This window comes from Heterodontus francisci, chromosome 8 (assembly GCF_036365525.1).
Source record: "Heterodontus francisci isolate sHetFra1 chromosome 8, sHetFra1.hap1, whole genome shotgun sequence".
Lineage (NCBI taxonomy): Eukaryota > Metazoa > Chordata > Chondrichthyes > Heterodontiformes > Heterodontidae > Heterodontus > Heterodontus francisci.
Genome location: NC_090378.1, coordinates 115,949,992 through 115,974,570, shown reverse-complemented (window position 1 = coordinate 115,974,570; position 24,579 = coordinate 115,949,992). Strand labels below are relative to the sequence as shown.

Genomic DNA, 24,579 nt, shown 5'->3' with positions numbered 1-24,579 from the left:
GATCTGTGAGCATTCACTTCCTCTACACTTCTTAGTTTTTCCCCATTAATCTTGTATTCTTTTACCTTGTTTGACCTCCCCAAATGCATCACCTCACATTTCTCCAGTTGAATTCCATTTGCCACTTTGCTGCCCATCAATATCTTCCTGCAGCCTACAGCTATCCTCCTCGCTATCTCCCACGTGGCCAATCTTCGTGTCGTCTGCAAACTGCTTGATCATGCCCCCTACATTTATGTCCAAATCGTTAATATGTACCACAAAAACTCAGTGCTGAGCCCTACGGAAGGCCACTGGAAACAGCCCTACAGTCGCAAAAACACCTGTCACCAATTATCCTTTGTTTCCTGCCACTGAACCAATTTTGAATCCACCTTGCTACATTTCCCTGATCCCGTGGGATTAAAATTTTTTTAACCAATCTGCCATGTGGGACCTTGTCAAAAGCCTTGCTAAAATCCATGTAGACCACATCAACTGCACGACCCTCATCTATCTTCCTTGTTACTTCAAAAAAATCGATCAACTTGGTCAGACAAGATCTTCCCTTAAATCCATGCTGACTATCCTTGATTAACCAGTGCCTTTCTATGTGACAGCTGATTCTGTCTCTCAAAATTGATTCCAATAATTTGCCCACTACCGAGGTTAGTTATTCGGTCTATCCCTCACTCCCTTTTTAAACAGAGGTACAACGTTCGCAGTCCTCCAATCCTCCGCCACCACACCTGTATCCAGTGAGGATTGGAAAATAATGTTCAGACCTTCTGCTATTGCCTCTCTCGCTTCTTTTAACAGCCTGGCATATGTTTCATCTGGCCCTGGTGATTTATCAACTTTCAAGGATGCTAATCCCATTTATACTTCCTCTCTCCCTATGTTTATCACATCTAATACTTCACACTCCTCCTTAACTACAATACCTGCATCGTCCCCCTCTTTTGTGAAGACAGATGCAAAGTATTCATTAAGAACCATTCCAGTATCTTCTGCCCCTACACATAGGTTACCTTTTTGGTCTTTTATGGGACCTACTCTTTCCTTATTTATCCTCTTACTCTTAATATATTGATAAAACATTGTTGGGTTCACCTTGATTTTGCTTGCCCTCTGTTTGCTTTCCTAATTTCCTTTTTTTATTTTACCCCTCCGCTTTCTATATTCCTCTTGGCTTTCTGTAGTATTGAGTTCTCAGTGTCTGACATAAGCTTTCCTTTTCTGCCTTATCTTATCCGGTAAGCTCCTTGACATCCACGGGTTCTAGATTAGGCCATCTCACTCTTTGTCTTTCTGGGAGCATGTTTACTGTGAACCCCTTGAATCTCCCTTTTGAATGCCTCTGACACTGATTTACCTTCAAGTAGCTGTTTCCAGGCTCGTTTGGCGAATTCACTCCTCAGTTTAGTAAAATTGGCCTTGCCCCAATTTGAGAACTCTAACTCCTGTTCTATCCTTGTCCTTTTCCATAGTTATGTTAAAACTGACTGAATTATGATCACTACCACCAAAATGCTCTCCCACTGCCACTCCTTCCACCTGCCCATCTTCATATCCTAAAACTAAGTCTAAAACTGCGCCCTCTCTTGTTGGACTTGCTACATATTGGGCAAAAAGGTTCTCTTGAATGCATCTCAAGAATTCTGTTCCCTCAATTCCTTTCACACTAAAACTATCTCAGTTAATATTGGGGTAGTTAAAATCCCCTACTATTACTGCCCTATTGTTCTTGTACTTCTCAGAGATTTGCTTACGTATCTGCTCTTGTATCTTCCTCTGACTGTTTGGGGGGGTCTATCATACACTCCCAGCAGTGTGATTGCTCAATCCATTTGGCCTCATTTGATGAACCTTCCAACATATCATCCCTCCTCACAGCTGTAATTGTTTCTTTGCCCAAAATTGTCACTCCCCCTCCTTTCTTATCCCCCTCCCTATCACATCTGAAAAACCTTGTAACCAGGAACGTTGAGCTGCCATTGCTGTCCCTCCTTAAGCCATATTTTTGTAATAGCTATGGTATCATACCGCCACACGTCTATCTGTGCCCTCAGCTCATCTGCTTTATTTGCTATACTCCTTGCATTGAAATGGATACCCTTGAGCACTGCCAAATTCTTTTTTTAAATAATTTCTAACCTTTGTTTCCTGTCTTCCAGACTCATTCATTAATTTTCTGTCTTCCATTTTCATTTCTGATTTTGTCCCAACTGGGTCTACCCTTAGGTCCCCATCTCCCTGCCAAACTAGTTTAAACCCTCCTCAACAGCACCAGCAGAACATCCCCCAAGGAACTCAGTCCTGGCTCTGTTCAGATATAGCCCGTCCGGCCTGTACAGGTCCCCTCTCCCCCAGAGCCAGTCCCAATGTCCCAAGAATCTAAAGCCCTCTCTCCTGTGCCAACTTTCCAGCCACGCATTTATCCGTGTTATCCTTCTATTCCTGTACTCACTTGAGCGTGGCACTGGGAGTAATCTGAAGATTGCTACTTTTGAGGTCCTGCTTGCTAATTCCTTATCTAGCTTCCTAAATTCTGACTGCAGGACCACATCCCTCTTTCTACCTACGTTGTCAGTTTTGATGTAGACCACGGCTGCTGGCTGTACCCTCTCCCCCTTCAGGATGCTCTGCAGCTGCACAGTGACATCCTTGACCCTGGCACCAGGGAGACAACACACCATTCTAGATTCATGTCTGTCGCCACAGAAGCGCCTGTCTGTTCCCCTGACTATTGAATCACCAATCACTATGGCTCATCCAGTCTTCGCTGTACTCCATTGTGCAGGTCAGCCACCCGTGGTGCCATGGACTTGGCTCTGGCTGCACTCCCCAGATGAACCATTGCTTTCCTCAGTATTCAGAACTGAATATCTGTGGGAGAGTGAGATGCAACCTGTGATCTCCTGCACTATCTGCCTGATTCTTTTTGACTGGTGGTTTCCCATTCCTTCTCTCCCTGCATACTCTTAAGCTGCGGGGCGACCACATCTATAAGCATGCCATCCACGTGGCTGTCATCCTCATAGATGCACCACAGTGTCACCAGCTGCTGCTCAAGTTCCAAAACCCGGAGCTCAAGCTGCTGCAATTGACAACACTTCCCGCACAAATGGTTATCCAGGACACAGGAAGCATCCTGGAGCTCCCGCATAGCACAGGAGGTGTACTCTCGAGGTTAAAACAACCCTGCCATTCCCTTATTTATTAGTTGACCCTTTTCTACTACTAAAAAAAAGAAATGTTACCAATATTAAAACACCGTAGCACTGTTAATAATACCTTATTAGAACTAGGTATTTATTTTAAATATTTTATTTAACCTTCGATTTTATTTTAAATTATATTTTATTTATTTTAAAGGGTTAGTTCTTTTTCTAGATCTGCCTTAACTCTGGTGTCCACAGAACAGTAGTCTCACCAGTTGTTCCCTTCTGCTTGTGCGCCTTCATTAATTGTAAGGTACCTAAAACAGATTTAATTGTTGTTTGTGTGAGCTTGCTGTACACAAATTGGCTATTACATTTCCTACATTACAACAGTGGCTATATTACAGAAGTATTACTATATTACATTAGTACAGAAGCTGTCTATAAAGTGCTTTAAGAAGTCCCTGAGGTAATGAAAAATGCTATATGAATGCAAGACTTTCTTATTTGGTTTATTTAGTTATGGGCTCTGTCGATTTCCCTCTCAGCAAGTTCTATCTTATTAATGAAGAGCTTGTGCTTCCCATTTTTACTTTCAACATGCCTTGGATTGAACATCATTTTCCTCTGATTATTTTGGATGTTTTACCCTGTCCTACACCTTCAACCATCAAACCCTTCCAATTTGGGGTAATTTGTGAATTTAGATACCTTACACTGAGATTACGAATCCAGATCTTTGAATGCTAGAAACAGGAAGGGTCACTCAAAATCTATGGCCCTTTATGCTTCTGTTCTTTCAGTTAGTTAGTAATTGATGTTCATGTCCTACCAATGGTAGCCTCTGCCCTTATTGTGACGCAGTCACTCATAGAGGTTTTGAACAGCCAGGCAGAGGACATTATACCACTTTATCCCATCAATTCTGAGTGTCATCTCCTCAAGAAAGAGCTATATGAATGACAAGGCAAAATCTTATCCATTCTGAAGCTGCATTTTCTGTTGAGAATTCCACTATTTTCATATAGGTGATCTTATATTTTGTTTCAGATGATCAATTCCATTCATTTTATGATTCCTATGATCAGGCTAATGGATCTGTAGATAGCAGATGTGGCTGTGCTCATGGACTTGTAGTTGCCAGGTTTATTTTGACAGATTTATCTTTGAATACATTACTGCACTCAGATTTAAGGTTAGCCTGTCTCAAGTGCTGTGGGTCAGGGAAATGAAACACTTTCCTTTGCATAGCAGCTGCCTGGACCAAATATTCCCATTTCAGATGTAGTAGTGCAGAGCTACTTATAACAATGACCATGTCATTCGCTCCTCAGGCACATCAGCAGGCTAAGGGGGGGTTCAGCAATGGTAATGCCGTTGAATGCCAAGAGAAAGTGGTTACATACTCTCTTGTTGGAAATGGTCATCGCCTGGCCTGTGTGGCATGAATTTCACTTGCCACTTATCACAGAATCATAGAATGGCTACAGCACAGAAAGAGGCCATTCAGCCTGTCTGTCCATGTTGGCTCTCTGCAAGAGCAAGCCAGGTCTTGCTGCATGTGGACATGGACAACTTCATTATCTTAGGAGTTGTGAATGGTACTGAACACTTTGCAATCATCAACGCACATCTCCACTTCTGACCTGATGTTGGAGGAAAGGTTGTTAATGCAGCAGTTGAAGATGGTTGCACCTCGGACACTACCCTGAGGAACTCTTGCAGCAATGTCTTGGGGCTGAGATGATTTAACTCAACGACCACAACCATTTTCCTTTGTGTCAGGTATGACTGCAACCAAGTGGGGAGTTTTCCTCTGATTCGCATTGGCTTCAGTTTTCCTAGGGCTCCTTGATGCCAATCTCGGCCAAATGCTGCTTTTAATGCCAAGGGCGTTCATTCTCACCTCACCTCTGAAATTCAGCCCTTTTGTCCATGTTTGGACCATGGCTGTAATGAAATCTGGAACTGACTGGTCCTGGTAGAACTGTAACTGAGCATGAGAGAGCAGGTTATTGGTGAGTTAGTGCTTGACAGCACTGTCGACACCACCTTCCGTCACTTTGCTGATAATTGGGAGTAGACTGATAGGGCGGTAATCGGCCAGAATGGATTTGTCCTGCTTTTTGTGGGCAGGACATACCTGGGCAATTTTCCACTCTGTCAGGCAGATGCCAGTGTTATAGCTGTACTGGAACAGCTTGTCTAGAGGCATGGCTAGTTCTGGAGCACTACAGCCGGGATGTTGTCAGGGCCTTTGCTGTACCCACCTTGCTCAGCCGTTTCTTGATATCACATTGAGTGAATCGAATTGGCTGAGGACTGGCATCTGTGATGGTAGGGATCTCAGGAGGAGGCTGAAATGGATCATTCACTTGTCACTTCTGGCTGAAGATAGTTGCAAATGTTTCAGCCTGTCTTTTGCACTGATGTGCTGGGCTATGCCATTCTTGAGGATGTTGATGTTTATGAAGCCTCCTCCTTTCTGTCATTATGTAATTGTCCACCATCATTCCCATCTGATCCTTTGGTTATGGGTTTGCTTAGGTCTGTCTATTATGCTGCTTCTACTGTTCCATGTGCATGTATTCCTGTGTTGTAGCTTTACCAGGTTGGTACCTTACTTTTAGGTATACCTGCTGCATCCATTTGGTCCATTCATCCAAACATCCCCTACATTGCAGAATCTATTTCTTTCCTAAATGATAAAAAAACATTAAAAAAGGAGCAGGAGTAACTTGTTTGGCCCTTCAAGTGACCTCTGCTATTCAATAAGTTCATGGCTGCTCTCTGACCTCAACTCCACCTTCCCACGCAATCCCCATATCCTTTAATTGACGTGAGGAAAAGCTTTTTCACGCAGCGAGTGGTTAAGGTCTGGAATGCGCTGCCTGAGAACATGGTGGAGGCAGGTTCAATTGAAGCATTCAAAAGGGAATTATACAGTTATATGAAAAGGAAGAATGTGTGCAGAGCTATGGGGAGAAAGCAGGGGAATGGAACTGAGGGAGTTGCTCTTTCGGAGAGCCAGTGCAGATACGATGGGCCGAATGGCCTCCTTCTGCGATGTAACAATTTTTGATGCTGAATTCCCTTAGTACCCAAAAATCTATCACTCTCTGTCTTGAATATACTCAATGACTGAGCATCCATTATGCTTTCGGGTAGAGAATTCCTGAGATTCACAACCCTGAGAGAAGAAATTTCTCATCTCAGCTCTAAATGAATGCTAAGTCTGTGCTTCCACTGTATCAGGAAGTTCGTTCCATGATGTTAATCACTCTTCATGTGAGCAGCATGCTGATATGAGTCTTGAGCTGTGAGAGGCTAGTGCAGTGGGATAAATCAGACATGTATGGAGTTTAGTCCCAGGGAATGATTGAGACAGAAGCAGTGACATTTTCATATATTTATTTTGAGTTTAAATTTTAGCTGTTCAGTACTAGGAGATGTTAAAAATTGTTTACTTGATTCCTTAACTGTGGGCTGGTTTAAGCTGGCATTAGGTTAATTGGATAAATAGATGGTGTGGCTTGCCATTAAATAGGAGGTGTGAGTAGCTGTTCTCTGATTGGCTGTGTTTTTCACCTCTCTGGCAGACAGGCTTTTGTCTAAGTTGAGAAATGATCAGTGTGAGTTGAGCAGTGAGATTGTTGGAGTGTAAAAGACTGTGTGGAGTTTATCCTTGAAGGGAGGTACTGTTTGATAGGAGTTTATTTTTCTATAATACTTGTGTGAAATAAGTAACCAGAGTTTGATTCTTATGAGAGTTTGTTTGCTTCTCCCTACTTAACTAGAACCAGTTAACGTTTTCACTTTGAATACAGAGATGGTAGGATGGGGAATCCTCGTGCTGTGTTTGGTTTGCATATCTAACTCTTTCATGAATTCTCAGTGCATCTGGAGCAGCACCTTTACACTGTCAGAAAATGGAGTCTCTGGAGCTGAGGATCTCTGTTCTAGAAGAAATTGGCTGCATTGACAGAGAAGTTGAAGAGATTCTGTAATGTGTACTGAATGTAGTCAGTCAAGGCAATGCTATACAGTTCAGGACGGAATGAGAGCAGTAGATGACCGTTCATGGGGATGGGAGGGGTGGGGATCAGGACTCATAGGTTCAAGGTTACTGGAGCAGTCCATTCGACACTTATTGTTGGGCAGGAATGCGGTGGATAATGGTAACGATTCAGCAGAGGCCTGTCCTGAACAACATTGTGCACTGTGAAGCAAAGGTTTGGAAGGCAGGTGGGTTTCACGCATCGGAGGATAGTCATAGTAGGAGACTTTATAGGCAGGTATGGATAAAGTCCTATAAGAGTAGGAAGTAGTTCAGGAGCATATATAGTGTTTCTTGCCGTCATGATGTTTAGTCCTGAATTGTATATTGCCTACTTGTTGTCAGGATGAATGGCATCATGGAACAGCTGGAATAACTTCTGGGATGCAAAGTGGAAGGGAGAGCATCCAAAAGACACAGTCAGTATTGGAATGAGTGGTATGGATAGAAGTACTCGAACTTGTGGCAAGAAAGCTGGACACTTGAGGTGTGGTAATGTCCAGATTGCTGTCAGTGCTACATGCTGGATAGGTTAAGGAGAGAAAGATTAGGAAGGAACGTTATGTGGCTGCATGGCTGGTGCCGGAGGGAAGAGTTTGTGTTCATGGGAATTAAAGCAAGTTCTGGCTGAAGGGATGGCTTCCACCTGAACCAAACAATGCCCCCCTGTGAAGAAGTTAGAGCAGGGCAGGAAAAGTTAGCAGATAGTGGTGGGAAATCGTCATGCATGAGATGGGTACAAAATAAATATACTGCCGCAAGAGGAAAAGGAGATGCATCAAAGAATAGAGCTCTGTAAATAGATTAGAATTTGAGGCATATGATAAAGTTGAGCTAACAGTGCTAAATTATGAAGAATGTAGATGACGTAGTGGAGAGGTGAGAAGGAAGGTTAGAAGGACTAAAAGGAAACATTCAAAAACACAAGTGGAAAATGTAAAAAGAATCTTCCATAGGCAGTTGTGTCCAATTCTGGTACCACACTTTAAGAACGATGTCAAGGTCTTAGAGGGTTCAGAGGAGGTTTACCAGGTTGATGACAGGGGCGAGTGACTTCAGTTATGTGGAGAGATTGGAGAAGCAGAAAAGGTTAAGGAGAGATCTAGTGGACATGTCTAAAATTGAGGGGATTTGATAAAGTAGGGAGAAGGTGTTTCCTTTGGCAAGTAGGTCAGTAACCATAGGTAGGATTGTTAGAAAAATTCAGATGGATGGGAGGAAATATAATGGGTTTAAAAAGTTGGTTAAAGGGCCATTATCAAAAATTTAAGGTACCTGAGTGTTGTTTATATCAGAGAAGGGTTGGAAATTGTTTACCCCAGAAATCAGGGATCAGTGCTGTGGTCTCAACTATTCACAATCTATGTTAATGAAGGGACTGACTATATTGTAGCCAAATTCGCTGGCGGTGTGAAGATAGGGTCAAGTTGTGAGGAGGACACAATGAGTCTGTAAAGGGCTATTGATAGGCTGAGTAAGTGGACAAAAATTTGGCATATGGAGTATAATGTGGGAAAGTGTGACTGTCCACTTTGACAGGAAGAATAGAAAAGCAGAATATTATTTAAATGGAGAGAGACTGCAGAATGCTGCGGTACAGAGGGACCTGCGTGTCCTTGTACATGAATCACAAAATGTTAGCATGCAGATACAGCAAGTAATTAGGAAGGTAAATTGAATTTTGGCATTTATTTCAAGGAAGATGGAGTTTAAAAGTAGGGAAGTCTTGCTACATCTGTACAGGGTGTTGGTGAGATCGCACCGAGAGTACTTCGTATGGTTTTGGTCTCCTTACTTAAGGATATACTTACATTGGAAGCAGTTCAGAGAAGGTTTGCTAGGCTGATTCCTGGACTAAGGAGTTTGTCTTATGAGGAAAGGTTGATGCGGTTGGGCCAATATTCATTGGAGTTCAGAAGATTGAGAGGTGATCTCATTGAGAAGTATGAGATTCTGAGGTAGATGCTGAGAGGATGTTTCCCCTCATGGGGGGATCTAGAACTAGGGGGCACAGTTTCAAATTAAGGGGTCACCCATTGAAGACTGAGATGAGGAATTTCTTCTGTCAGAGTGTCATTAGTGTTTGGAATTCTCTTCCCCAGCGAGTAGTGGAGGCTGGTTTATTGAATATATTCAATGCTGAGCAAGACAGATTTTTGATCTACAAGGGAGTCGAGGGTTATTGCGGGCAGGCAGGAAAGTGGAGTTAAGGGCACGATCATGTCAGCCATGATCTTATTGAATGGCGGAGCAGGTTCAAGGAGCCAAATGGCCTACTTCTGTTTCTTGTGTGCTTTTTCTCACTGTATATTGATGGTTTGGACTTGGCTGTGGGAAACACAACCTCCAAACATTTTGACTGCACAGTTGTAGGAGTGTTGGCAAGCAGTCAGGGAGACGATACAGTACTTCAGGAAGGTAGAGAAATGGACAAACCAATGACAGATGCATTTTAAAATGGAGAAGGGTAAGGACAAAGCAGGAACAGGAGTAAACACTCAATAGAGGCACTGAAAGATGTGGATGATCAGGGAGATCTCTGGATTGTAATATGTATTTCCCAGAAAATGTGAGTGCAGGTAAAATGGCCAACAACTATATGGGACCGAGTGTATAAAAGCAAATAACTGATGTTTGTAGTAAATATTGGATAGGCCACAGTTTAAAAAACTGTGTGCAGTTATGAACACCCCTTGATAGAGTTATCAATTTAAAATTGTCATGGAGAGTGAGAAATTTCTTCTGTCTTTATGGCATGGAATGCTTTGCCACAGGGAGTGGTGGAGCAGAGGCCATTGCATCTTTTAAGGGATACGTAGGCAACTATTTAAAGCAGAAGAAGTTACAGGACCTTGATGTGGGGGCAGTGGGATTAGTTTTGGATTTATTCAGCAAAGAGCTAGCACTGATGCAGTATTTAGTGCTGTAAACATCAACAGATCTTGTTTACCTTTACTAAATTTGTCCTATTCTTGCGATTTAATTTGAAGTGATAGTCCATATTTACTTTCTCCATGCCTTTAGCTATTGTGTATCTCTCTAAGGAAGACTAAAGGAACTTCCTTTTCCAGGCTGAACTGCCCCAGTCTTTCCTTGTAACCTGGACCTTTGACCCTAGCCATCAGCCTCATGGCTCTTCTCTGCACTGTTTCCAGTGCTTGAATGCCTCCCATGTGTCTCAGCAACCAGAGGGTGAGGTACACTGCAACCACCACTCTGTACAATTTGGTCAACTCCCTCTTGGCTCTGTGGTTCAGCATTCCATTGTTGTTGATTGCTACTCAGCATTATTTGGGCATGTTCAGTCATCAAGCCTACTCGGCCTCCACAGTCTTTCTCAACTTCGTTCCTCAGTGCTATTTGTGGAGTAGGAACATTGCGTGTCTTTCCCTCATGTGCATTACTTTACATCCCTCCTTGTTAAATTTTGTCATCTTCCTGCCCACTTGCATATCTTGTCCAACTCAGTTTGCAATTACTCAAATGCCTTCTTTGATTCCACTGTCTCCCCTAGGTAGTCACCAAGAAATCCAGCAGGGAATTCAGGAGAAACTTCTTGGTGAGAATGTGGAACTTGCTCCCACAGGGAGTGGTTGAAGCAAATAGTATAGATGCATTTTGTGAGCAAAGTTATAGCTCATGGAATAAAAGGAACAGTAGCAACATGGATACAAAATTGGCTGAGTGGCAGGAAACAAAGAGCAGTGGTTAATGGAAGTTTTTCGGGCTGGAGGAATGTTTGTAGTGCAGTTCCCCATGGGTCAGTGTTGGGACAAAAGAAAAACAAAGTGTTGGAAATACTCAGCAGATCTGGCAGTGTCTGTGGAGAGACAAGCAGAGTTAACGTTTTAGGTCTGTGACCTTTCATCAGAACTGGCAAAGGTTAGAAATGTAATAGGTTTTAAGAAAGTCAAGTGGGGTGGAGGGGGAAAGAGAGCGAAAGTGTGTGGTAAGGCAGAGATTAGTTGAGATTAAATGACAAAGATATCATGGGACAAAGGAGAAGGGAGTGTTAATGGTGTGATGGAAGACAAGGCATTAGTCCAGAGAGAACGTTAATGACAGAATAGTGAACAATTCTGTCCAAAAGCACAAACATGAAAAACCAAGTTTAAGGCAGGCACATGATTTTAAAAAAAAATAATAAAGCCAGGCTTGCTCTGAAATTGTTGAACTCCGAGTCCAGTAGGCTCGAGTGCCTAATCAGAAAATGAGGTGCTGTTCTTCGAGCGGAGTATTTCTAGCACTTTCTGTTTTTATTTCAGGTTTCCAGCATCTGCAGTATTTTGCTTTTATGTCCATGTTGAGGCCCTTGCTTTTCCTGATATATATTAATGACCTAGACCTTGGTGTAGAGGGCACAATTTCAAAGTTTGTGGATGATACAAAACTTGAAAACATTGTGAACTGTGAGGAGGATAGTGTAGAACTTCAAAAAGAAATAGACAGGTTGGTGGAATGAGCGGACAGGTGGTAGCTGAAGTTCAATACAGAGAAATGCAAAGTGATTCATATTGGTAGGAAGAACATGGAGTGACAATATAGGAAGGGTGTAAATATAAAGGGGGTGCAGGAGCAGAGGGACCTAGATGTATATATGCATAAGTCGTTGAAGGTGACAGGACAGGTTGAGGGAGCAGTAAATAAAGCATACTGTATCCTGGGCTTTATTAATAGGAGCATTGAGTACAAGAGCAAGGAGGTTAAGTTGAATTTGTATAAGACACTAGTTTGGCCTCAGCTGGAGTATTGCGTTCAGTTCTGGGCACTGCACTTTAGGAAGGATGGTTTCAAGGATGAGGAACTTTAGTTATGAAGATAGATGGGAGAAGTTAGGACTCTTTTTTTTTTCCTTGGAGAAAAGAAGGCTGAGAGGGATTTGATAGAAGTATGCAAAATTGAGGGCTTGGACAAAGTAGATGGGGAGAAACTGTTCCCACTCGTGAAAGGATCAAGAACGAGTGGGGGCAGAGTTTAAGTAATTGGTAAAAGAAGCAAAAGGCACAGGAAAACTTTTTCACACAGCGAGTGGTTGAGATCTGGAATGCGCTGCCTGAGTGTGTGATGGCGGCAGGTTCAATTGAAGCATTCAGAAGGGAATTAGTCTGTTATATAAAAAGAATGAATGTTCAGGGTTACAGGGAGAAGGCAGCGGAATGGCAGTAGGTGAATTGCGCATTTGGAGAGCTAGTGCAGACATGATGGGCTGAATAGCCGCCTTCTGTGCTGTAACGATTCTGTGTCTGTAGTGTCACAGTTTTTTTTTTAACATGGGTATCATACTAACTTGTTTCCAATCTATTGGTTCAGGGACCATTAGCTCCCAAGTCTTGAGCTCTGCACTCCTCCAACTCAGGCCTCTTATCCGTTCCCCACCCCGTTCACACCACCATTGGTGGCTCTGCCTTTGGTTGCCCAGGCGCTAAGCTTTGGATTGCCTCCCTAATCCTCTCCAGTTTACTTTTCTCTGTTTAAGGCACCTTAAAACTTAACTCTTTGACCAAACCTTTGATGACCTGTCCTAAAGTATCCTTAGCGTCACAGTCATTATGGCACAGAAGGAGGCTATTCGACTCAGAGTCTGTGTCTGCTTTCCGTAAAGTAATCCAGTCAGTTCCATGCCTCCGTCCTATCCCCATAACCTGCAAGATTATTTTCTCTCAAGCACCTATCCAATTTCCATTTGAAATAATTATTCAACTCCTCTTCCACCACCCTCATAGGCAGCCATGCGTTTTTAAAAACAAGTACTTCCTCACATTCCCTGCCCCCCATATCTCTTGCCTCAAACTTAAACCTGTGTCCCCTAGTCCTGGTACCATCAGCTAATGGAAACTGTTTTTCTTTGCCTTCCTTATTTAAATCTGTTATCATTTTGTACACCTCTATCAGATCTCCCCTCAATCTCCTTTGCTCCAAGGAGAACAACCCCAGCTTCTGCAGCCTAACCTTGTAGCTAAAATCCCTCATCCCTGGAACCATTCTGGTAAATTTGATCTGCACCCCCCTCAAGGACCCTAACATCCTTCCTAAAGGGTGGTGACCAGAACTGGACACACAACTGTAGTGGTTGCCCAACTAGAGCTTTATAAAGATGTATGTGGCACAATGCCAAATTCTGTCTAAGAGTCCTCCTGTGAAGAGGGGAATGGGGCCCAGGGAACTGTATCCTGGTGAGAGTCAGCACCTTCGGGAGAGGAGGGGAGTGGGGTCCCTGGAACTGTATCCCAGTGAGAGTCAGCACCTTCGGGAGAGGAGGGGAGTGGGGTCCCTGGAACTGTATCCCAGTGAGAGTCAGCACCTTCGGGAGAGAAGGGGAGAACCCTGGAAGGGAAGCTGAAAGAGAACCTGGTACTGTTTTGTTGACAATGACACAATTAATAATGTACCCGATCATACCAAGCAATGTCACCTTTTTCAGTCTCTTCTCAGATTGTCTGAAAAACCAGTGTATTGGGTCTATATTGCCATCTTGAATCTCTGATTAACACCCTGCTTCCAGGATTAGAACCGATGATAAAAGGCACCGGACCTGAAAGTTTGTTTGCCTTACTTCATGCAATTGGGATCGATAGCATGGCACTTACTGATATTCACTTATACAGCTGTTTCTGAGGCCATGATTAATTTAGTGAGAACATTCAGTGCATTTACTGGTTGTGCAGCAGGTGCTTGTCTCCCTCTAGTGGATTTTCTCAAACATCAGGAAGCAGCACATGAGATAATCAAACCAAGTGGTGAGGACTTTTTCAGAGGTGGCTCGAGGGGAAATGTTCTCTTCACCTGGTTACCGCTTACAAGGCGAGTTGATTGTCCCAAGTGTTTAAGGCAGTGTGTTTTCTTTGATTTAATTCCAGGGCGATTGACCCCTGCAGATGCACTGGAAAGGCTGTGAGAGACTGACACCATGTGGCACAATCCTGCATGGCTGTTAATAAGGAAAAAGACTGGCAATGTATAAATGCCAGTCACAAACCCTGTTTACATCCAGTGCAATCCTTTTTGAAATGTGGCCACTAATTGGTTGCTGTATTTCCTGCGTTCAGTTTGCACACAGCCAGCTCCTACATACTGCAGTGAGACAATGACCAGATCATCAGATCATCTGTTTAAGTCTTGCTGGTTGAGGGATAAATATTAGCCAGGCCATCGGGAGAAATCTTCTTTGGTGCCAAGGGATCTTTCATGTCTACCTGAGGGTAGATGGGGCCTCAGTTTAGCGATTCATCCAAAAGACTGCACTGATGTGCTCAAGGCTCTAGAGTGGGACTTCAACTCACAACTTTCTGACTCAGAAGTAAGAGTGCTTCCAACTAACACTTAATGGACCATGACCATTGCTGCAAACCACAATGGGCATTAAATATTCACTGCAGTTCCCAACAGTGGCTTATAGCACTGAACAGAAACCAGCTCCATCCAAACAACTGGCATTCAACGTCCGGGTCAGCTAACTGAAAACCCCTCAGTGTAAATCAGCTTTTAGTGTTTGGAAGTGGAAGGGTGTGTGTGATCCGTTGGTCTTGTCGTTTTAACCATATTTTCCTGATAAAAGTGCAGTCACTTGTCCAAATAAGTGGAGTGAAGTTATTGTTGTCTCACATCTTTTATGTTTAGTTAGCTATTGGAACTAGGAATAAAACTATACCCTGTCACATCATCGTGTGTCGCTATCTGGGACATAGTTGGCGACTTTAGTATCAACCATCTTGGAGCTGAAAGCTAGGACCGGGAAGTGGTGGTGTTTTCATTTGAGAAGTGATGTAACTTTGGTCAAAAACCTCCTTTAGCCAAATTTTTAACACTCTTCCTTCCTCTGTCCCACCCTCCAGCGGGGTGCCTGCTCTGTAAAGCACATCTCATGGTACCTAATGGGTATAAAATATAGTTAGATTGGACAAAGAAGAGGCAGAACAAAAAAGGGTTCCAGAGACCTGTTTGTGGCCACTCTTTCTAACAAGGATTAGTGTACCAGTCACTTCCCCTGGAGATGCATTGAAAGTAAAAGCTGGAAAATGTGATGATGCTATCGTGGTGGGGATGGTGACATAGTGAATATGTTACTGCACTAGTAATCCAGAGGCCTGGGCTGATGCTCCAGAGACATGAGTTCAGATCCCACCACAGCAGCTGGGGGAATTTGAATTCAGTTCATTAAATAAATTAGGAATAACAAACTGGTCTCAGAAATGGTGGCCATGAAACTACAGGATAGTTGTAAAAATACATCTGGTTCGCTAATGTCCTTTAGGGAAAGAAATTTGCCATCCTTTCCCAGTCTGGAGAAGTGACCCCAGACCCACAGCAATGTAGTTAACTGCCCTCTGAAGTGGCCTAGCAAGCCAATCAGTTATATCAAACTACAGAAAAGTTAAATAAGAATAATAAAAACAAGAAATGCTCTAAATACTCAGCAGGTCTGGCTGCATCTGTGGAGAGAGAAGCAGAGTTAACGTTTCAGGTGAGTGACCTTTCATCAGAAGGGTTTGATGATTTGGATTGCAAGAGGATTTCAGTACAGGAATAAAGAAGTCTTGCTGAAATCGTATAGAGCCTTGATGAGAGTGCACATGAAGTATTGTGTACAGTTTTGGTTTCCTTATCTCTGGAAGGATATACTTGCCGTGGAGGGAGTGCAACGAAGGTTCACCAGACTGATGCCTGGGATGGCAGGATTGCCCTATGAGGAGAGAGACTGAGGAGACTGGGCCTGTATTCTCTAGAGTTTCGAAGAATGAGAGGTGATCTCATTGAAGCATACAAAATTCTTACAGTGCTAGACCAGGTAGATGCAGGAAGGATGTTTCCCCAGGCTGGAGGGTCTAGAACCAGGGGGCACAGTTTCAGAATAAGAGGCCATTTAGGACTGAAATGAGGAGGAATTTCTTCACTTAGAGGGTGGTGAATCTTTTGGAATTCTCTACCTGAGAGGGTTGTGGTGGCTCAGTCATTGAGAATACTTAAGACAGAGATTGATAGATTTCTAGATATTAAAGATATCAAGTGATATGGGAAAATGACATTGATGCAGATGATCAGCCATGATCTAGTTGAATGGCAGAACAGGCTCAAGAGGCCGAATGGTCTACTTCTGCTCCTATTTCCTATGTTCATATGAAACACCACGACCTGCAAGTTCCCCTCCAAGTCACACAGCATCCTGACTTGGAAATATATCGCTGTTCCTCTCCTGTTCCTGGTTTGAAATCCTGGAACTCCCTCCCTAACAGCAGTGTGGGTGCACGTACACCACATGAACTGCAGCAGTTGAAGAAGTGACTCACCACCACCTTCTCGAGGGCAGTTAGGGATTGACAATAAATTCTGCCTTTTCTAGGGATGTGCACATCCCATGAACGACTATGCTCCACTTTTATTTTCAGTGGAGGAAGCCTTAGGGCTGTGGGTGTTGAGAGCCGGAATCCGTCGATTACAGAGCTAGTCTCAAGCTAATGCTAGCTACAGCAGAGTTTTAACACCAGGCATCTACTTCCATTTATGCAGCATCTCTAACATAGAAAATGTCCCAAAGTGCTTAACAGGAGCATTATCAGGCAAAAATGGATGCTGAACCAAAGACGGAGATATAAGGAGAGGTGACTAAAAGCTTTAAGGCCAGTTTTAAAGGAGGAAGGAGAGACGGAGAGGAAATTCCAAACTATAAGACATAAGACAGCTGAAGGCACAACCGCCAATGGTGGGGGTGAAAGAATTTGGAAATGCACAGGAGACTAGAATTGGAGAAATAGTTTTTAGGGCTGGAGGCGGTTACAGAGATGAGGAAGTGCGAGGGCACAAAATGTCATATATACAAAGTTGAGTTTTAAATTGGCTGACTGGGAATCTGAAGGAGGGACCATGAAAATAGATGCTTTAGGAATAGAGTGAAAGAAGTGTGTACTTAGTGGCTATGTACAGGAAGCAGTGTTGGAGCATTCTGTAATATTTAACGAATCCAGGATGATCTCAGAGTATTAACACAGGCTCCTCTTTCTGTTTTCTCAGGGACTGGGGATCATTTTCAATGTGGCACTGGCTCTACTAAAGGTAAGGTGGAAATGTAGAATCAAAGCACTAACCTCTGTTTAAGTAATAGATTACCGTTTCTTCATCCAAACCAACTGTATAACCTGTTAATCTGAAACATCTGCTTCCTGTCGTGGAGTCTATAACTGACCTGTTGTAAATGGAAATTGCCAGACTACACAGAAGAAATTCCTAAAAGAAAAACCTTGTTATCGGTACTATTAATGTTATTGGAATGAAGTCTGGTGATTTAGCACAGTGTGATGTCCCTTGACCAAACCTAGCACTTGTGTACTCTTGACCCAGTGTGATTTAGTTATTCAAAATTCCACTGTTTAATAGAAAATTTTCTTCCGCAATCTGCCAGAGTTGTCAAATTTATTTGTTAATCTGTGCCATGTGTGATAGTAGAAACATAAATAACAGGGCAGGTCTAAGGTGGTACAGCACTACAGCAACTTGCCAAGGCTTCGGATATTACCTTCCAAACCCACAACCTCCACCACCAAGAAAGACAAGGTGTGCAGACATGTGGAACACTACCACCACCTGCAAGTTCCCCTCCAAGTCACACTTCATCCTGACTTGGAAATATATCATCATTCCAACATCGTTGCAGTGTCAAAATCCTAGAACTTCCTCCCTGACAGCACTGTGGGTGTACCTACATCACATGGACTGCAGCGATTCAAGAAGGCAACTCACCAGCACCTTCTCAAGGGGAACTCAGGATGGGCAATAAATGCTGGCCTTGCCAGTGACACTCTCATCCTGAGGGTGAATGATGAGGGAACCCAGTACTTGAGCCAATGGGGTGCACTGACCCAGTTCCTGATGATCGAGTTCTGGTTGTTATAAAAAGCACAATTGAAGTGCTTCACAGAAGCAGTTTAGAGAAAATTTGATACTGAATACCATGAGATATTAGGATAGATGGCCGAAAGCTTGGACAAAAAGGTTTTAAGGAGCCTCTTAAAGGAGGAATATAAATCAAGCAATAATGGGGGAGTGTATAAAGATACTAAAATAATCTGCAATTGTTAATCTTATCAATTGGACAAATCAAATTGGCAAAGGTAGCCTTGAGGATGAGTTCATAGAGTGTATTTGGGACAGTTTCTTAGAACAATACATTTTGGAACCAAGCAGGAGACAGGCTATTTTAGACTTGGTAATGTATAAATGAGACAGGATTAATTAATCTCATAGTGAAGGATCCTCTAAGCAAGAGTGATCATAACACGATCGAATTTAGCGTTCAGTTTGAGGATGAGAAACCTGGGTCTGAAATTTGTGTCTCACCTTTAAGTTTATGAAGATAGAGTTGACTGGAAAAATAGGTTGAGGTAAGATGGTAGATAACCAGTGGCAGATGTTTTTAAGGAGATATTTCATAACTCTCAACAAAGATACCATTGAGAAAGAAAGACTCTACGAGAAGGATGCGCCATTCGTGGCTAAGGAAGTGAAGGATGGTATCAAATTGAAAGGAAAGGCGCACAATGCTGTGACGATTAGTGGTAGGTCAGAAGATTGGGAAAATTTTAGAAACCAGTGAAGGATAACTTTTATTAAAAAAAAAAGGGAGAAATTAGAATGAGAGTAAACTAGCAAGAAATGTAAAAACATAGTAAAAGTTTCTACAAACATATAAAAAGGAAGAGAGTAGCTTAAGTAAGTGTTGGTCCCTTAGAGAATGAGATTGGAGAATTAATAATGGGAAACAAGGAAATGGCAGAGACTTTGAACAATTATTTTGTACTTCATGGAAGAAGACACAAAAAAATCCCAAGAATAGTAGAAAATCAAGGGGCAAAAGGTAGGGAGGAACTTAAAACTATCACTGGAGAAAAAGTACTAGGTGAACTAATGGCTGACAAGTCCCCTGGATCTGATGGTCTGCATCCTAGGGTCTTAAAAGAAGTGGTTGCAGAGATAGTGGATGCATTGGTTGTAATCTCCAAAATTCCCTGGATTCTGGAAAGGTCCCAGTAGATTGGAAAACCAAAAATGTAACACCTCTATTCAAGAAAGGAAGGAGACAGAAAGCAGAAACCTATTGAACAGTTAGTCTAATGTGGAATTGGAAAAATGCTGGAATCCATTATTAAGGAAGAAGTATCAGGACATTTAGAAAATAGTAATACAATCAAGCAGAGTCAACATGGTTTTATGAAAGGAAAATTGTATTTGACAAATTTATTAGAGTTCTTTGAGAATGTAACAAACAGGGTGGATAGTGGGTCTGGTGGATTTGGATTTCCAAAAGGCATTCAATAAGGTGCTACACAAAAGGTTATCGCACAAAATAAGAACTTGTGTATTTGGGGTAATATATTAGCATGGGTCGAGACAGGAAAGAGTGTCGAGATAAATGGGTCATTTTCAGGTTGGCAAGCTGTAACTAGTGTGGTGCCACAGGGATCAGTGCTGGAGCCTCAACTATTTACAATCTATATTAATGACTTGGATGAAGGGACTGAGTGTACTGTAGCCAAATTTGTTGATGCAAAGATAGTAGGAAAGTAAGTTGTGAGGAGGATATAGTCTTCAAAAGGATATAGACAGGTGAAGTGAGTAGGCAAAAATTTGGCAGATGGAGTATAATGTGGGAAAATGAGGTTATCCACTTTGGTGGGAAGAAAAGCAGAATATTATTTAAATGGAGGGAGGCTGTGGTACAGAGGGATCTGAGTGCCCTCGTACGTGAATCTCAAATTTAGCATGCATGTACAGCAAGTAATTAGGGAAGCAAATGGAATGTTGGCGTTTATCACAAGGAGGATGGAATCTAAAAGTAGGCAAGTCTAGCGACAGCTGTACAGGGCATTAATGAGATTACATCTAGAGTACAGTGTACAGTTTTGGTCTCCTTTATCCAAGACAAGACACCCCACCTAAATGGATTGTTTGTTGCGTGTCCATCGTCTTTTTGTAGATGGAAGGATGCCAACCAACCAGCATTTAATGAGAAATATACTTGTAGTGGAGGCAGTTCAGAGAAGGGTAACTCAGTTGATTGCTGGGATGAAAGGACTGTCTCATGAGGAAAGGTTGGGCCTATACTCATTGGAGTTTAGAAGAATGAGATGGTCTGATTGAAATATTTAAGATTCTGAGTGGGCTTGACAAGGTAGATGCTCAGAAGATGTGTCCCCTCGTGAGGGTATCTAGAACTAGGCATAGTTTCAAAATAAGGGACCTCCCATTTAAGACGAGATGAGGAGGAATTTAGAATCATTGAAAGTTTAAGGCACGGAAAGAGGCCACTTGGCTCATGGTGTCTGTGCTGGCCGGAAAGCGATCCACCTATTCTAATCCCACCTTCCAGCATTTGGTCCATAGCCCTGCAGACTATGGCACTTGAGGTGCATATCCAGACTCCTTTTGAATGAATTGAGGGTTTCTGCCTCAACTACCCTTTCAGACAGTGAGTTCCAGACCTTCGCCACCCTCTGGGTGAAAAACATTTTCCTCATCTCCCCTCTAATTTTTCTGCCAATCACTTTAAATCTATACCCCCTAGACACTGACCTTTTCTGCTCAGGTGAATATGCCCTTCACCTCCACTCTATCCAGGCCCCTCAAAATTTTGTACATTTCAATCAGATCTCTCCTCCGCCTTCTCTGTTCAAAGGAAAACAACCCATGCCTATCCCATCTTTCCTCATTGTTACATTTTTCCAGTCCTGGAAACATCCTCAATAAATCTCCTTTGTACCCTCTCTAGTGCAATTACATCCTTTCTGTAATGAGGTGACCAGAACTGCACACAGTACTCAAGTTGTGGCCTAACCAATGAGTTATACAGTTCCAGCATAACCTCCCTGCTCTTATATTCTGTACCTCAGTTAATAAAGGAAAGGATTCCATATGCCTTGTTAACCACCTTATTGACCTGTCCTGCTATCTTCAGGGATCTGTGGACATTCACTCCAAGGTCCCTCACTTACTTTACACTTCTCAGTATTTTCCCATTAATCGTGTATTCCTTTGCCTTGTTTGACCTCCCCAAATGCATCACCTCACACTTCTCCAGGTTGAATTCCATTTGCTACTTTTCTGTCCATCTGACCAGATCATCAATATCTTCCTGCAGCCTACAGCTATCCTCCTCACTATCTACCACACGGCTAATCTTTGTGTCGTCTGAAAACCTCTTGATCATGCCCTTACATTTACATCCAGATTATTAATATATACCACAAAAAGCAGGAGACCCAGTACTGAGCCCTGCGGAACGCCACTGGAAACAGCCCTCAGTACCAAAACACCCGTCAACAATTACCCTTTGTTTCCTGCCATCGTGCCAATTTTCTATCCATCTTGCTGCATTTCCCTGGATCCCATAGGATTTTATTTTTTTAACCAGTCTGCCCTTTGGGAGCTTGTCAGAAGCCTTGCTAAAATCCATGTAGACCACACCATGGGCGGCACAGTGGCACAGTGGTTAGCACCGCAGCCTCACAGCTCCAGGGACCCGGGTTCGATTCTGGGTACTGCCTGTGCGGAGTTTGCAAGTTCTCCCTGTGTCTGCGTGGGTTTTCACCGGGTGCTCCGGTTTCCTCCCACAGCCAAAGACTTGCAGGTGGTAGGTAAATTGGCCATTGTAAATTGCCCCTAGTGTGGGTAGGTGATAGGGAATATGGGATTACTGTAGGGTTAGTATAAATGGGTGGTTGTTGGTCGGCACAGACTTGGTGGGCCGAAGGGCCTGTTTCAGTGCTGTATCTCTAAATAAAAATAAATAAATAAAACCAGCTACACTACCCTCATCTATCTTCCTTGTTACAATTTTAAAAAATTCAATCAATTTGGTCAGACAAGATCTTCCCTTAACAAATCCATGCTGACTATCCTTGATTAACCTGTGTCTTTTCTAAGTGACAGTTTATCCTGTCTGTCAGAATAGATTCCAATAATTTGCCTACTACTGAGGTTAGACTGATTGGCCTGTAATTATTCGGTCTATCCCTCACTCCCTTTTTAAACAGAGGTACAACATTCGCAGTCCTCCAATCCTCCGGCACCACACCTGTATCCAGTGAGGACTGGAAAATGATGGTCAGACCTTCTGCTATTTCCTGTCTCGCTTCTTTTAACAGCCAAGGATACATTTCATATGGCCCTGGTGATTTATCAACTTTCAAGGATGCTAATCCTATTAATACTTCCTCTGTCCCTATATTTATCACATCCAATACTTCACTCCTCCTTAACTACAATATCTGCATCGTCCCCCTCTTTTGTGAAGACAGACGCAAAGTATTCATTAAGAACCATACCAACATTTTCCGCCCCTTCCCATAGGTTACCTTTTTGGTCTTTTATGGGTCCTACTCTCTCCTTAGTTATCCTCTTACTCTTAATGTACTGATAAAACATCTTTGGGTTCACCTTGATTTTGCTTGCCTATATTCTTTCATGCCCTCTCTTTGCTTCCTAATTTCCTTTTTTATTTCACCCCTCCACTTTCTATATTCCTCTCGGCTTTCTGTAATATTGAGTTCTCGGTGTCTGACATAAGCTTTCCTTTTCTGCCTTATCTTACCCAGTAAGCTCCTTGACATCCATGGACTCTAGATTAGGCTGTCTCACCTTTTCTCTTTGTGGGAACATGTTTACTGTGAACCCTTTGAATGTCTCCCACTGTTCTGACACCGATTTACCTTCAAGTAGCTGTTTCCAGTCCACTTTCGCTAAATCACTCCTCAGTTTAGTAAAATTGGCCTTTCCCCAATTGAGAACTCTAACTCCTCTTCTTTCTCTGTCCTTTTCCATAGTTATAAAACTGACTGAATTATGATCACTACCACCAAAATGCTCTCCCACTGCCACCCCTTCCACCTTCCCATCTTCATATTCTAAAACTAAGTCTAAAACTGCACCCTCTCTCCTTGACTTGCTACATACTGGGCAAAAAGGTTCTCCTGAATGCATCTCAAGAATTCTGCTCCTTCAATTCCTTTCACACTAAAACTATCCCAGTTAATATTGGGGTACTTAAAATCCCCGAATATTACTGCCCTATTGTTTTTGCACTTCTGAGAGATTTGCCTACATACCTGCTCTTCTATCTCCCTCTGACTGGGGGTCTATAGTACACTCCCAGCAATGTGATTGCCCCTTTTTTTGTTCCTTAGCTCAATCCAACATATTATTTGATGAAATAAATGCAAAAAAAAGATTGTAAAAAAAAAAAGCCCCCCATTTTACTTTCATTTTTAGTTATTCTTTTTTTTTTACATTTTTTACAATCTTTTTTTTGCATTTATCTCATTTCATCTTAGTTTGTTCAGTTTGCTTACCCATTGTTTTTTTTTCAGGTTTGCACTTGCTGCTGTTCAATATTCAGTCCGTTAACACCTAATCTGTACTAATGCTTTGTCTTTCAACACACCATTAACATATTGTTTGCCTTTGCTCCGTGACCTTTTGGTCAGCTATGTGGCCTAGTCCAATCTAGACCTCCTTTGTTATCTCTTGCCCCACCCCCACCTCACTTGCTTATAATCTGTGACTTTTCTAATATTTGTCAGTTCCGAAGAAGGGTCACTGACCTGAAACGTTAACTCTGCTTCTCTTTTCACAGATGCTGCCAGACCTTTTGAGTGGTTCCAGCATTTCTTGTTTTTATATTATTTGATGAGCCTTCCAACACATTATCCCTCCTCACAGCTGTAATAGTTCTTTTGACCAAAATTGCCACTGTCCCTTTTTTATCCCGCTCCCTATCGCATCTGAAAACCCTGTAACCAGGAATGTTGAGCTGCCATTCCTGTTTCTGTAATAGCTATGATATCATACTGCCACGTGTCTATCTGTGCCATCAGCTCATCTGCTTTATTTGCTGTACTCCTTGCATTGAAATGGATACCCTTGAGCACTGCCAAACTCTTTTTTTTTTTTATTTTCTAACTCTGTCTTCCAGACTCATCCATTAATTTTCTGCCTTCCATTTTCAGTTCTGATTTTGTCCCTCAGGTCCCTGTCCCCTGCCAAACTAGTTTCTTCTGAGGGTCATTAATTCTCTGAATTCTGTACGCCAGAACTCACTGGAGGCTGGGTCATCAAATATATTCAAGGCTGAGCAAGACAGATTTTCAATTTGCCAGGGAGTCCAGGGATATGGGGGCAGGTAGGAAAGTGGAATTAAGTCCACAATCAGATCAGCTGTGGGCCTGGGGTATAAAGGCCACCTTGGGGAAAAAAAAAAATAAGACCGACCGTAATCTCATTGAATGGCAGAACAGGCATGAGGAGCCAAATGGCCGCCTTGTGCTCCTATTTCTTATGCTTTTCTGCTCTCCTGAGGTGAGAGGCAGAAGGGTTTAGGAAGAGAATTCCAGAACG

At 42.6% G+C, this 24,579-nt stretch overlaps 1 protein-coding gene across 1 annotated transcript in view; it reads left to right on the top strand.

The window, feature by feature from the left end:
• Window positions 1-24,579, top strand: part of LOC137373241 (rab GTPase-activating protein 1-like) — a 556,698-nt gene that overhangs the window by 489,197 nt on the left and 42,922 nt on the right. Inside the window, exon 18 of the mRNA XM_068038091.1 lies at window positions 17,206-17,247. Within this exon, the coding sequence (XP_067894192.1) occupies window positions 17,206-17,247 (42 nt within the window). The remainder of the gene's footprint in view (window positions 1-17,205; window positions 17,248-24,579) is intronic.